General features: G+C 44.8%; 1 protein-coding gene across 1 annotated transcript in view; it reads right to left on the reverse strand.

The window, feature by feature from the left end:
• PIK3AP1 (phosphoinositide-3-kinase adaptor protein 1) overlaps positions 1–15,228 on the reverse strand; it is a 217,479-nt gene that overhangs the window by 15,577 nt on the left and 186,674 nt on the right. Inside the window, exons 13-14 of the mRNA XM_060192851.1 lie at positions 14,409–14,481; positions 6,090–6,245 (exon numbers count right to left, since the gene is read on the reverse strand). Of these exons, the coding sequence (XP_060048834.1) occupies positions 6,090–6,245; positions 14,409–14,481 (229 nt within the window). The remainder of the gene's footprint in view (positions 1–6,089; positions 6,246–14,408; positions 14,482–15,228) is intronic.

Raw genomic sequence — 15,228 nt, forward strand, 5'->3', positions numbered from 1 at the left:
AAGCTTTCCCCCTGCAGGTGGGGACCAGGGGCTCGAACCCAGGTCCTTGCGCACTGTAACGTGCACTCAACCAGGTGTGCCACCACCCGGCCCCATGTCTGAGTCTTTTGTCACTCAAAAAAAAAAAAAAAAGTCCAACCAAAGGAGACTCCTACTGATGAAGACTTGTCCTAGTGATCCTCTTTTGTTAGAGGCTTAAGGAACATGTCTGCAATGACTACTTTCCAACTTACCAAAAGATTAAACAGCATTTGTACTTGGATTTTGAATCCAGTTACAAAAAAATTACATGTAAGCCATATAAAAATAAAGGGAATTAAAACAAACACACACAACTCTGACTTGTGAATTGGAGGTTCTATTAAGAGAGAATCTGAATGATGAAATATTCTCTTGGATACTTCTCCCCACTCCTGAGCTGAATACAGTGGCCTGAGGGGATCCCAAATGACCCATGTGGAATGGAGTTTTGCTCAAGTTTAGAATCAAGCATCAATAATGACATGTTTTAAGTCATTGTATTTTGGGGCAGTGTGTCCCAAAGGAACAGGTAACTGAAGTTGTACAGCAGGGCACAATCTACAGCTACAGAGTCAAGTGAAATTCACAGGCTAGTCACTGAACAACACTTCGTAACCAAATAAGCTAGTCATCCCTGGGCAATGAACCACTCACAAGGGAAGACACAGTTTACACCTCCAATTCTATTTTACACCCCCAAGTTAACTCAGAGGAAAACACACATTTAGGGGCAGGTTGGTAGTGCACCTGGTTAAGTGCACGTTACAGTGTACAAGGACCCTCGTTCGAGCCCCTGCTCCCCACCTGAAGGGGGAAGCAGTACTGCAGGTGTCTCTCTCTCTCTCTCTCTCTCCCTCTCTACTACTCTCTTCCCTCTTGATTTCTGGCTGTTTCTACCTAATAAATAAAGATAATAAAATATTGGGGGTTGGTACCTTGTTGTATGCTTCATATTGGTTTGGTCTCCTTTCCCCCACCTCTGGGAGAAACTGGTTTGGCCCTTGCTAGTTTCGCGCCTCTTTTTCTCCCTGCCCCCATGCTACGTAGTGCCAGAGTTCTTGGCACGGCAGCGTGAAGGGATGCAGGACAGATCTGTGTGGTGATTAGTTTTAGGGTCTCTCTCTGCTGCCAGAGCAAAAAGACAGGAGAGCACGTTTGCCCACTGGTGAAGCTTCCCTCTTACAAATGGGTAGTAAGGGCTTGAATTGTCGGGCTGCGCGGAGAGGAGAGAGAGGAGGTCTGGAGCAAGTGGGGTACACAAATCTTTATTATTGGATCAGGAGGGGGTGGCTCAGGCCACGTGGAGTCAGCCGAAAATGGCCATCCCCACTACCTCACCACCGGGCAAGGAGCGAGCGAGAGAGAGAGAGAGAGAGAGAGAGAGAGAGAGGGAGAGAGAGAGAACCGAGAGAGAGAACCCGGGGGGGGGGAAGTGGAAGAGCTTTTATTGGGCAACAACCAGGGGTGACATGTGGGGACAGGATTGGTTGAAAGCGGCACTGCTAGGATTTCGTGGGGTGTGGTAAAACCTGGGGGCAGAGACTGTATCAGAATAATTCCTCAGCATCAGTACCTGAGGAAGATGGGTTCTGATATTGGGGCAGCTTGGAATGTTCCTACTGATGACCACAGAATGTGAGGTCAGATGCAGAGGTCATATAGGCTCCTAAGCTGAATATGAACCCCAGATCAGATCAAATTGATGGGGTTTACAGTCAACAATATTCATACACCTCTCCCATATTTGGGAGCTACTCTCTTCCCTGATCCAACTTTCTGGTCCTTTTTCCAGCCATGACATCATCTCCCCAGACAATAACTAGGATCCGCCTGCATGTCAGATTTTAGGCTCAGGGGAAAAAAAACAACTAGTATAGCCACAGGCCCTTTGGAATATAACTAAAATATGTCTAAAGAACAGAGACACTACCCCCCCAACTCTTTATCTGCACTACTCCAGCCTTTAGGTTCATGATTAGTCAACAACTTATTTGGCTTTATATGTTAACTCTCTTTTCAGCCACCAGGTTCCAGATGCCAACCAGACTTCCCTGGACAGACAACCCCACCAATGTGTCCTACAGCTCCGATTCCCCAGAACCCCTTCTGACTAGGGAAAGAGAGAGGCAGGTTAGTATGGATCGACCTGTCAATGCCCATGTTCAGTGGGGAAACAATTACAGAAGCCAGACCTTCCACCTTCTGCACCCCACAATGACCTTGGGTCCATACTCCCAGAGGGCTAAAGAATAGGAAAACTATCAAGGGAGGGGATAGGATACGGAGTTCTGATGGTGAGAATTGTGTGGAGTTATACCCTTCTTATCCTATGGTTTTGTCAATGTCTCCTTTTTATAAACAATTTTTTTTTTTTTAATATTAGGGGTTGGGCGGTAGTGCAGCGGGTTAAGTGGTGTGAAGCACAAGAACCAGAGTAAGGATCCCGGTTTGAGCCCCTGGCTCCCCACCTGCAGGGGAGTCGCTTCACAAGCGTTCAAGCAGGTCTGTAGGTGTCTGTCTTTCTCTCCTTCTCTGTCTTCCCCTTCTCTCTCCATTTCTGTCCTATCCAACAACAGCAATAATAACAATAAAAACCACAACACTGATAAAACAACAAGGGCAACAAAAGGGGGGGGGGAGCCTCCAGGAGAAGTGGATTGGTGCAGGCACCAAGCCTCAGCAATAACCCTGGAGGCAAAAAAAAAAAAGATAATAAAATATTAAAGAAAATCCACACTTAAATTCATTTCAACTGGGAACAATTCATTGGCATTTATCTTGCTAAATTCCTCCATACCAGAATGCACTGCCCTAACCCTAAGAAGGCATTCCTCTCATGACACTTCTGACAGGTGGACCACCTGCCCCTTGTTTCTCTACAGTCTGTAATTTCTAAGAATATCTCTCCCTTTTTTGAAACTGTCAGAAGTCTCTATTTAAAATTTTTTTTCAGGGGGCCGGGCAGCTGTGCACCCAGTTAAGTGCACACAGTACTAAGCGCAAGGACTCACATAAGGATCTGGCTGGAGCCCCCAACTTCCCACCTGCAGGGGGGAAGCTTCATAAGTGGTGAAGCAGGTCTGCAGGTGTCTGTCTTTCTCTCTCCCTATCTCCTTCTCCTCTCTCAATTTCTCTCTGTCCTATTCAACAAAATGTAAAAAAAAATAGCCTCCAGCAGCAGTGGATTCATAGTGCTGGCACTGAGCTGCAGAGATAACCCTGGAAGCAAAAATAACTAAATAAAAATAAGTACATTTTTCATTTATTTATTTACTGGATAAAGACATATTGAAAGGGAGAGAGAAGCAGCACTGCTTCACTACTTGTGAATCACTGCCCTCTCCCCCCAACCTCCGCTCCGGGGCAGATAAGAACTGGGAACTTGAACTGGGTATTTGCACATTATAACATGTGCTTTCTGCTAGGAGTGTTACTATCCTACCCAGCTTTGTCAGAATTCTCTAAACATGTCAAGGGGGTGGAGCAGCTGCATACCTAGTATTACCTTTATTATGTAAGAAGCGGTTTCTTCTTCTGTCCTAAAATTCCCATTGGGGCCATGTGACATGGGTCTGTTTTAACAGGCAATAGTGGCAGGAAGGTTAACATGAAAGAAGAGAGTTCTCCTTTTATCTTTGCCGTTAACTGTCTGTGTGTGACCCTGGACTAGACACTGTCCTTGTCTGGGTTATAAATACCCTATCTATGACGTAAGGAGGGAAACTTGATTCAGGGCCCTTGACCTGAATCTATTGGTAAACGAGGGGAGCAGGAAGAGGGAGAGAGAACGCACATATGCACATGCATTTTTCTGGGAAGCACGCCCAGAGTATACATCTGATTCTCAAAGGAGTTTGTGAAGCAGCAATGAATAAGAACCCCTGAGTTAGCTGACCATCGAGTTTGAACATCCATTTTGGGATTCTCTGCCTGACATTTAAGGAGACCTGAACCTTAAAATTCCACTTATCTTTCCCACTTTGATTGCTCTCCTAGCCAATCTAATGATGCTAAGGCGTATGAAAGCAGGGAAACTCAAGTCTGTTCGACTTGGAAAGCCACAGTGTCTGAAGTCAGCTAACACCAGCCTAGATATGGAAACAAAGCCCACAGCATCAGTGTGGATTGTCTGTGCAATCAGACACCTAATAAATAATTTCAAGCTCCCAAGCAGAAAGGAAGTCATTTCCTAATTGGATTCTCATCTAGCTTAGAATGCTGGAATTCTCAAATCTGAACCCATTGTTTGTCCAGTGTTCCCCTGCCCCTTCTCCTAATTGCAACTGAAGAAGCACTAAGAAGAATGGTTAAGGGCCTTGGCCCTAGTTCAAGACACAGTGCAAATCCCAACTCTATCACTTATAAGCTATTTAATCAGTTCCCTTCTCGGCAGTAAGGGTTATAATACTTGTCTCATTGGGTTATTATGAGAACTTCACCAGAGACTCTATGGAAGAGGCTTAGCATATAGCAAATGCTCAGAAAATGTTCATTAGTATCACCACAAGGTTTTTCTGTTTGTTTTTATATTTTGTTTATTAGTGAGAGGGATAGGAAGACACAGAGAAAAAGGTTCAAGCTGTCAGTCCCCATCTGCAGAGGGGAAGCTTTGCAAGTCATGAAGCAGTGCTGCAGGGGTCTCTATGTCAATCTCCCTCCCTACCTCCCCTTCCCTCTTGATTTCTGGTTGTCTCTATCTAATAAATAAAGATAATAAAAAATTTAAGAGAGAGAGAGAGATACCTGCAGCCCTGCTTCACCACTCTCAGAGCTTTATACCTGCAGTTGGTGGGTTAGGGGGGAGAACGGAGGCTTGAACTGAAGAGACGGGTACTTGGTGCACAGTAATATGTGCGCTCAACCAGTGCACCACCACCCGGCCTCTCTCTCTCTTTCTCTCTATGTATCCTCTATCTATCTATTTATCTATCTATCTATCTATCTATCTATCTATCTATCTATCTCCCCTTTCCCTCTTGATTTCTGGCGGTTTCTATCCAATAAATAAATAAAGCTAATTAAAAGAAAAATAAAGATAGGGAGTCAGGCAGTAGCACATAGGGTTAAGTGCCCATGGTGCGAAGCACAAGGATCAGCATAAGGAACCTGGTTTGAGCCCCAGCTCCCCACCTGCAGGGGAGTCACTTCACAGGCAGTGAAGCAGGTCTGCAGGTGTCTGTCTTTCTCTCCCCCCTCTCTGTCTTCCCCTCCTCTCTCCATTTCTCTCTGTCCTATCCAACAACGACATTAATAACAACAACAATAATAACTACAACAATAAAAAACAAAGGCAACAAAAGGAAAAAAAAAATAAATAAACATAAAAAATACAGTTAAAAAAATCTTAATGAAAAAAAGAGAGGGAAAGAACCAGACATCACTCTGGTACATGTGCTGCCAGGGATTGAACTCATGACCTCAGGCTTGAGAGTTTAATGTTTTATCAATAGCACCACCTCCAAGACCCCACCACTAGTTTTTCTAAGTTTAAAAGGGATAGAGCGGGTATAGGTGGTTGTGCATCTGGTTGAGCGTACATGTTATAAAGCACAAGAACCCAAGTTTGAACCCCTGGTCCCCACCTGCAGGTGGAAAGCTTTGCATGTGATGAAGCAGTGCTGCAGGTCTCTCTCTCTCTCTCTGCATCTCTCCCCCTTCCCTCTTGATTTCTAACTGTCTCTATCCAATAAACAAGTGAAATAAACAAAAAGGGGGGATAGAGTACTCTTCTGTAGAAGTGGTGAAGCAGAGCTATAGTGTCTCACAATCTCTTCCTCTCTATCTCCCCTCTCAGTTTCTCTCTGCCTCTATCCAAAATAAATAAAAACAAAATAAAAAAGATAGAGTAATAAACATCATGGCATCTGGCTTTAGCCATTGTTTGTTGAAAGGATTTTTGGTTCCCAGAAGAAAAGCAAACCTCAGAGGCTAAATGCTCCCTCATTTTCTTCATTTTCTCAAACCCAAATTACTGGGATCTGCTAGCCTTCAAATACTACATGTTTCCAAGACCCAAAAGATACCAGCTAGAGTCGAGCTGCAAAGGACCCCCAGGTCAGCACGCTCACTTGCTGTACTGGATGTGCTGTCTGTCTTCCAGTCTCCTCGTCTGAGTTCTGTCCTTGGGGGGAACACGCTTTTCCTGGGGCCACTTTCATAGACTCCAAACTCCACTTTCCCAGGCAGGTGCTGTGAGTGCCGAATAGGAACCGTGATCTCCAAATCTGGAATCAGAAGGAAAAGAGATAAGTTGCATTTTGGTATGCACCAAACCACTCAGCCACTTCCGGGACACCTGCCTCCCTCACAGAGATGGTGGTGCCTAGAGGGGACAAGAGGCCAGTACTGGGGACAGGAGAGAGACAGATTAGGGCTCAGGGAAGGAGGGGAGAGAAAGAACCTGGCCATTGTGGGGGGTGGCACACCTGGCTAAGTGCACATAGTATGAAACATGTAGCAATTGTGTTGACAGAAGAGAGGGATAGAGGAGTGTGTAGAAAAGCCAGCAACGGGGGTCTTGCGGTAGTGAATCAGATTAAGCACATATAGTGTGAAGCACAAGGACCTGCTCAAGGATCCTGGTTCGAGCCCCTGGCTCCCCACCTGCAGGGGGGTCACTTCACAAGCAGTGAAGCAGGTCTGCAGGTGTCTATCTTTCTCTCCCCCTCTCTGTTGTCCCCTCTTCTCTCAACTTCCCTCTGTCCTATACAGCAGCAACAACAATAATAACCACAACAATAACAACAACAACAAGAAGGGCAACAAAAGGGGAAAAAACAGCCTCTAGGAGCAGTGGATTCGTAGTGTAGGTACTGAGCCTCAGTGATAACCCTGGAGGCAAAAAAAGAAAAAAAGAAAGAAAGAAAAGAAAAGAAAGCCAGGAACATGTTTCCATGTCAGGTGGAAAGAAAGTAGGGGAGGTTTGGCATCTCAGCTCTGCAACTTTGGTAAGTCAGTACAGCTCTCTCGGAACTCCCTCCCTTTCTAAGGAGGGGTTATGAACACCATTGATCATCAGACTATCCTCTACACCAGGCCAAATTCTAAGAGCTTCTGTGTTTCCAGTTCCTTCCAATACTCCCAGTCCTCAGGGGAAAAAAGGGCTCATCACTATTCCCAACAGAAACTAAGATAGAGCATGCTCCAGATCATACCACTGGCAAGTGGGACAACTGGAGTGTGAGCCGAGGTTCCAAAGTCCAGGCTCTCAACCACAGCTCATACTGCCACTCAAGCCCTTAATTAATGATCAGTCACCCAGGGAGTTAATTAAAGGAGGTCCTCCACCCTATAAAGTTGCTGTGACTTGGAGAAAGATCAGTCAGTGGTTCTAGACTTCCCAAGACTCACAAAGGAAATATATTCCTTTGGGGGTCATCGGTAGCACAGCGGACTAAGCACACATGGTGCAAAGCAGAAGGGCTGGTTTTAGGATCCTGGTTTGAGCCCCCGGTTCCCCACCTGCAGGGGGGTAGCTTCTTTCTTTCCCCCTCTCTGTCTTCCCCTCCTCTCTCCATTTCTCTCTGTCCTATCCAGGAGCAGTGGATTCATAGTGCATGCACCGAGCCCCAGCAATAACCCTGGAGGAAAAAAGAAAAAAAAAAAAAAGAAAGAAAGAAAGAAAAGAAATATATTCCCTTGTCCTGCAAAGCACTAACTGATTTACCCTGCAAGTGGTTGATCTTTATTTCTCCCATGATCCCCACCCTTGTGTCATATGAGCAGAAAAGTGGGTCCTCTTGTGGCTTCTGTTGAGGACCAAAAGAGAATATCTTTGGGTGCCTGTATTGATTTCCACCCCAGAAAGCATGACAGTCCAAAGAGCACCAGTCAGCAACTAAACTATCCTGACCATTCCCATCGCTGAGTTCTGGGAGCAGTGCATACTCAGGTGCGCTTTGAGGGATCTTGTACTCTTATCTACCTGGCCCTTCTTCCTCCTCTACCTCTTTTCTTCTAGAAGACAGAGTGTGGCAGCAAGTCCAGGGAGCTCAGGGGCAGAAGAAGCCCCACCTGTCAAAGCCAGCAGTCTGCTGGGAAGGGTAAATTTACCCTAAATTGGAGGATCATGGAGGCACAGGGCCAGGACTGACACAGTAGACAATCAACATTCTGCACAGGGAAGTGAAAAGGGTAAATTGTTGGTGTGTATAGGCACACATGTTCTTTATTCTAGAAGCTCCAGTCCCAAGGGCAGTGAGTGTATGTTCCTAAGTTAAAGTTTTCACATAGCCTCCTTCACATCTTTCAGTTAAAACAGAGGAGTGGAAGAACCCACTTAAGCTCAGTGCTATTTGTGTAAATTTGCATAAGGGTGTGAGCTCATAGTATCTTATGGTCAAACAAATGTTATCCGTTTCCCTCCTCAGCTTTGACCTAGCTTTTTTTTTTTTTTTAAGATATTTCCTTTCATTTTTAAAATTTTTATTTATTTAGGGGGCTGGGCAGTAGTGCACCAGGTTAAGCATACATAATGCAAAACACAAGGACCCGTGTAAGGATCCTGGTTCGAGCCCCCAGCTCCCCACCTGCAGGGGAGTCGTCTTACAAGCCGTGAAGCAGGTCTGCAGGTGTCTATCTTTCTCTCCCCCTCTCTGTCTTCCCCTCCTCTCTCCATTTCTCTCTGTCCTATTCAACAACAGTAATAATAACAACAACAACAACAATGGAAAAATAGCCTCAAGGAGCTGTGGATTCATAGTGCAGGCACTGAGTCCCAGCGATAACCCCAGAGGCAAAATCTATCTATCTATCTATCTATCTATCTATCTATCTATCTATCTATTGGGTTTCTATCAGGCAGAGAGAACTTGACAGGGAAGAGAGATAAAGAGAGAAAGAGAGAGAGAGAGGGAGGGAGGGAGGGAGAGAGAGAGAGAGAGAGAGAGAGAGAGAGAGAGAGAGAGACCAGCAGCACTGTTTCACTGCTTGTGAAACTTCTCCTGTAATGGGGTCTGGGGAAAGAGGGAGAGAGAGAGAGGGAGGGAGAGAGAGAGAGAGAGAGAGGCCAGCAGCACTGTTTCACTGCTTGTGAAACTTCTCCTGTAATGGGGTCTGGGGGCTTTAACCCAGGTTCCTCTACATTATAACATGTGTGCTCTACCAGGTTTACCACTGCCTGGCCTCTCACCTAGTTTTTCAACAATATATTTTAAAAATTTTATATAGTCATTTCTACTATATGGTATATGCCATACAATCACATATATTCTGTAAAAATTTTATTATAGAGTATGCTTTTTATTCTGGTTTAACAGTGATTTACAAATTTAGAAGATACCAGAGGTATAGTTTCATAGCCATATGTGTGTGCGTATAAATTCATTGCCTGTGTCCCCTCCTTTCCTCTATTAAAAAAATAACTTTTATTATTTATTTATTTTTAAAAGAGTTTATTTATTCATGAGAAAGAGGGGAGAGAGAGAGAGAAAGAGCCAGACAGCACTCTGGTACATGTGGTAGCAGAGATTGAACTCGGGACCTCATAGTTGAGAACTCAGTGCTTAGAGCTGGGTGGTGGCACAACTGGCTGAGTGCATGTGTTGCAATGCACAAGGACCCAGGTATGAGCCCCCAGTCCTCACCTTCAGGGGGAAAACTTTGTGAGTGATGAAGCAGGGCTACAGGTGCCTCTCTGTCTCTTTCCTTCTCTCCCCCCTCCCCTCTCAATTTCTCTATCCAATATATAATAAAAGATGTGGCCCAGAGGTGGTGCAGTGGATAAGGAAGTAGATCCTCTCTCCTCTCTCCCTCTCTCTCTCTCTCTCTCTCTCTCTCTCTCTGCCTCCAGGGTTATTGCTGGGGCTCGGTGCCTGCACTACAAATCTACTGCTCCTGGAGGCTATTGTTTCCCCTTTTGCTGCCCTTGTTGTTTAATGTTGTTGTGATTATTATTGTTGTTGTTGTTATTGATGTTATTGTTATTGGATAGGACAGAGAGAAATGGAGAGAGGAGGGGATGGCAGAGAGGACGAGAGAAAGACAGACACCTGCAGACCTGCTTCACTGCCTGTGAAGCAACCCCCCCCACAGGTGGGGAGCCAGGGGCTGAAACTGGGGTCCTTGCACTTTGCGTCATGTGTGCTTAACCCATTGCACAACTGCCTAATGCCCTCTCTTTCTTTCTTTGTATTATCTTTATATATTGGATAGAGACAGTTAGGAATAGAGAGGAAAGAGGCGATAGAGGAGCGAGACACCTACAACACTGCTTCACCACTTGCAAAGATTTCCCCCTAGAAGTAGGGACCAGGGGCTCAAACCTGGGTCCTTACACATTGTAATGTGCATTCAACCAGGTGCACCACCACTTGTTCCTCCTTTCCTCTAATAACTACCATAGTTCTCACAAAGTCTAAGAGACTCTTTTTTTTTTTTTGCTTTAGTTGTCTATATTCCACATAAAATGAAACCAATTCAGGAATTGACAACTAGCTTTTAAAGGGGATGTTCCTGTCTGCTGAATTCAATTCCATGAGGCTTTTTTTTTTTAACCCTTAACTGGTTCTATGAGGAAGAACAGATACACAGAAATATACAAAGGAAAAAGACAAACAAACAAAAAGAACCAGGAGTTAACTGTTCAAACGATCAAGCAGAATGAATGTAAAGGTCTACAAAAATTCTATAATTTTTTGACTAAAAGAGCAATAATCATAAAAAAGCATAATAATCACATGGTCCAGGAGGTGGTGCAATGGATAAAGCATTGGCTTGTCAACCATGAGGTCTGGAGTTCAATCTCCAGCAGCACATGCACCAGAGTGATGTCTGGTTCTCTCTCTCTCTCTCTCTCTCTCTCTCTCTCTCTCTCCACCTGTCTTTCTCATGAATAAATAAATAAATCTTAAAAAAAGAATAATAATCTCCACCATTATATCACATGGCACACTCTTCCCAAAGTGAGTTCACAGGAGTTCTCACAGCTCCTTGGAACTGCACTCCTTCATTAAGCATATAAATGAGGTATAATCACAAATGAGAAAACCTAGGCATGGAGTCGGTGGTTAAAAGAACTGTCTTGTGTCACGGACTGATTCAGTGACAAAGCAGGGGCTAGAACCCATGTTTCCTAGGACTCAGCCTAGTCTCCTTGGTCCTAGACAGGTCAAACATAGACCCAGAACATAAGTTCTCGTGGTCTTTTTTGTAGAGCCGGGGCATTCAACAAGTCACAAGTCATACTAGCCTTCTCCTGACTTCCTCCACCAACAACACTGCACAGCCCCAGCAAGAGAAAACAACAAAATGAAACTCCCTAGGGCTGAAGGAAGACTGGCAAGGTATCATTAGGGATCTTGTTTTTTAATTATCCTGGGTTTTCTAACCCAAATTTAAGAAAAATAATCACTGTTGTATGCTTTACATTGGGTTCTAGAACTCCCCCGCCAAGAGAATTGGATCAGTCCAGTTAGTTTCGCGGCCCGCTTGGCCCCGCCCCAAGAAACCCCGCCAGAGTTCCACGGTTGGAGAGTTGAAGAGTTCCAGGGTTCCAGAGTTCCAGAGTTCCAGAGTGAGAGAGTTGCAGAGTTCGAGAGTTGCAGAGTAAAAGAGAGTGCTTGCACAGCGGCAAAGAGGCAGCAGAGTTCTGTTTGGTGATTAGCTTGGTTTAGTTTATGAATCATTGTTCCTGAATAAAGAAATACAGCTTCCCTGCCCAGCCGTATGTCTCTGGTCGTCTCTGTTACCCGCCCGTGAAGCTAGCCCGGCGAGCTGGAGCCACAGAATTTTAACAACAAATCACTGTTTTTCGTTTCTAAGGCAAAAGAGGTTTCCAATTGGATAGAGTCAGTGCTTGCAGTTCTTTTGTTTACAGAATGGGTGGGCCCTTTTCCTGGAAAGGTGACTGGAACAGAAACACCTTGAACTCAAACAATCCTAATTTTCCTATACGATGCTATCCTGTGCCAAAGAGTTTCAAGTTCTTTCTGGTTTTCCTGCAGCAGAATTCTTTGCTCTACTGAAAACAGAAGCTAAATGTGGAAAACAGATTTTTGTAAAAGTAACTATGATGGTCTCAAAGCAGCTTAAGTGGCCCTCAAGTCATGTCCTTGATATTAGTTCATGTTTACTCTATCTCCAACCCCTTAGCCCTCAGATTCTACCTCCTACCTCCTACCTTCACACACATACACACACACACACACACACACACACACACACACACACACACACACAGTCTTGAGGTATCTCAATGTGAAATAGGCAATTAGCACTTAATATATCTAGATGCATAATCGAGTTTTATGGAGTTAATTGATACATCTTCTTGGGCAGGCAGAGAAGGGGACAGTAAATGCAAAGGCCTGGGAGGAGTGATCTTAGAATGTTAGGGAGACAGAAAGGACTGCATCTTGATTAGAGTACAGAGTTATGGGCATGACCTTAGGAGTTTGAGCTGGTCTGGCTTTATAGACCACAACAAGGATTGTGACATAACTCTGGAGGGTTTTGAGCAAGGAAGTGAGTGGTATCATCTGATTTCTAATTCCTTTTTTTTTTTGTTCCCAGGGTTATTGCTGGGGCTTGGTGACTGTACTATGAATCCACTGCTCCTGGAGGCTATTTTTTCCCTTTTTGTTACCCTTGTTTATTGTTGCTGTTGTTATCATTATTGTTGTTAGTATTATTGTCATTGTTGTCAGATAGGACACAGAAATCGAGAGAAAAGAGGAAGACAGAAAGGAGGAGAGAAAGATAGACACCTGCAGATCTGCTTCACCGCCTGTGAAGCGACTCCTCTGCAGGTGGGGAGACGGGGGTTTGAACCTGGATGCTTACACCAGTCTTTGCGCTTCACACCACGTGCACTTAACCCACTATGCTACCGCCTGGCACCCCTGGTTTCTAATTTTTTAAAAAATATATTTATTTATTCCCTTTTTTTGCCCTTGTTTTTTATTGTTGTTGTTGTTATTGATGCTGTCATTGTTGGCTAGGACAGAGAGAAATGGAGAGAGGAGGGGAAGACAGAGAGGGAGAGAGAAAGATAGGTACCTGCAGCCCTGCTTCACTGCTTGTGAAGTGACTCCCCTGTAGGTGGGGAGCTGGGGGCTCAAACAGGGATCCTTATACCAGTCCTTGCAGCTTTGCGCCACCTGCGCTTAACCTGCCTGATTCCCCCTGATTCCTAATTTCTAAAGGGTTATAAATTGCAGTTTGGAAAGTTAACTGTAGACGGGCCAGATGGGAGTGGCCGAGGGGAGGTAACTGAAGAGGCTCCTGTGTTAATCCAGGCAGAGATGATGGATAGAATCAGATCTTAGATGAACTCTGGAGGCAGAACCTCTGGGGGTTGTTGGATGACTTGAATGAAAGAACAATTTACAGCAACCACGGGCCGCAAACTGGAAGCAACAGATGAATGGGAGGCAGAGTAATTATACAGACTCTCAAATGAAGGAGCCCAGTGGCCTGGGGTGATCCTGGAAAGCCTTACTGAGAAGGGGGTGCCAGGACTGGGTCTTGCTGCCCAGGAGTTTTCATGCAAGTGAGAAGAAAGAAGTGAGGAGAAACCTTAGGGTTGCTCATGCTACCTAGCCAGTGACAGGAAGATACTCTGTAGAAGCTCAGGGTGTGATCAGACTGACCAAGTTCACGGGATATCAGATTGCTGATGGCAGCTGGAGACAGACCACGGAAGTTATATGCACAAACTTAGTTTTTGTTGTTGTTGTCAGTTTTTGTCTGTTTATTTTTACAATGGGGCTCCATGCAAGATCTGAGAGCCTCTGAAAATCTATTTCCTGCTTCATTAGGTATAAAGCTCATCAAAGTATATCACAGAGCCCACCGTGTTGGAGGCTCTCAGTGGGGAGGTGCAGTAAGGACAAGTGTTCACTTCTTGCTCAAGGGTGATGGAGGGTCGGTGGGTGCGTCATGCGTCAAGAGAAGCAGAGGGTCCTGATCCCCAGAGTGCACAGCTGGAATTCAGGGTTCTGCTAACAGGCTCCCACTACACGTGGCAGAGAACCTACTACTCCTGAGTCCATGTGTGGTGTGGATAACACAGTTCCCTGCCTGAACCAGAAACAGGCATTACATAAACGGGACTTTCTCTTTGTTCTCCTCAAAACAACTGTCTTCCTAAAAGTCGAGGGGAGACTCAGATGCCTGGGTGCCAGAATGACCATTTTCTTTTGGAGGGTGGCAGATCAGTCCTTCATCCACTCAGTTGCTGACATAGCTTGCATGCCAGATACTAAATATACAGAAGAAACAAGATGAAGTTGTCTTAAAGGATGCCAAAATCCAATGGGGTACACAGATGTGTAAAACTGAGGCACTAGACAAGGAGTTTTCCCACTCTGGTCCCACTGAAAGGTGAATTGAAGGTAACAGATCACAGTGAAGTTCTCCACAACGCAACACCCCAGGAAAATGCTTACCTGCTTGCTTTCCTGATTTTTGCTTCTCTCTTTGTCTTCGGGTAATGCTGTCTCTTAGCCGTTTGAGATTTTCCTGGGGTGGGGGTGGGGGAGGAAATTAGTTTCTTTTTAAAGTATACACTAAAATTATACCCTCTGGGCATGAGAGTTTCTCTTTGATTTTCTGTTGTTTGCAAGAAATGTCACATAGCAATAACATCTCCAACATGCAAAGGAGGCTGGATGCCTTTGCAATCAGTCTCCAGAGTAAACCAAGTACTCTTAGACATTGTGTCTGAAAAGAAGATATCATATCTTTAACAAAGTGTCTCCACTCCTCTCTGGTTCTCAGCTTGAGCCTCAGCTTAATAACCTTTCTAATAAGTCAAGACAGACTTACCTTCTCACAAATTTCCACATACATTCCTTGCTCTAAGATTTTGCCTTCACACCATTCTGCTGACCTTGAGGCCATCAGTCCCTCTCTGTGGGTTTGTCCTAAGTCTAGGTCAAGACCTACCTTCTCCCTAATGTGTCCCAGATTGTTCTAGTTCTTAGTAGCTACCGATGACATATGGTCTCGCTTTTCCTGGCATGTGCGTGCATGTGTGTGTTTCTTTACAAAATCTGTGGGCTCTTGAAAGAGCAAGAGACCACATTTTGTATCTTTCTGAAACCCTGCTCTGATATATTATAGTCATTCAATAAATGTTGAACAGACATGTGAGGGTAGAAATTGGTTGCTATTTTGATCAACCTTAACCCACAAACTACTTCAAAGTTAAGTGTCTGAGCATTCTAGGGGAAATGCCTCAGGAACTAGCATCCAGACCATCTGGCT

The sequence above is a fragment of the Erinaceus europaeus genome, chromosome 1 (assembly GCF_950295315.1).
Source record: "Erinaceus europaeus chromosome 1, mEriEur2.1, whole genome shotgun sequence".
NCBI lineage: Eukaryota > Metazoa > Chordata > Mammalia > Eulipotyphla > Erinaceidae > Erinaceus > Erinaceus europaeus.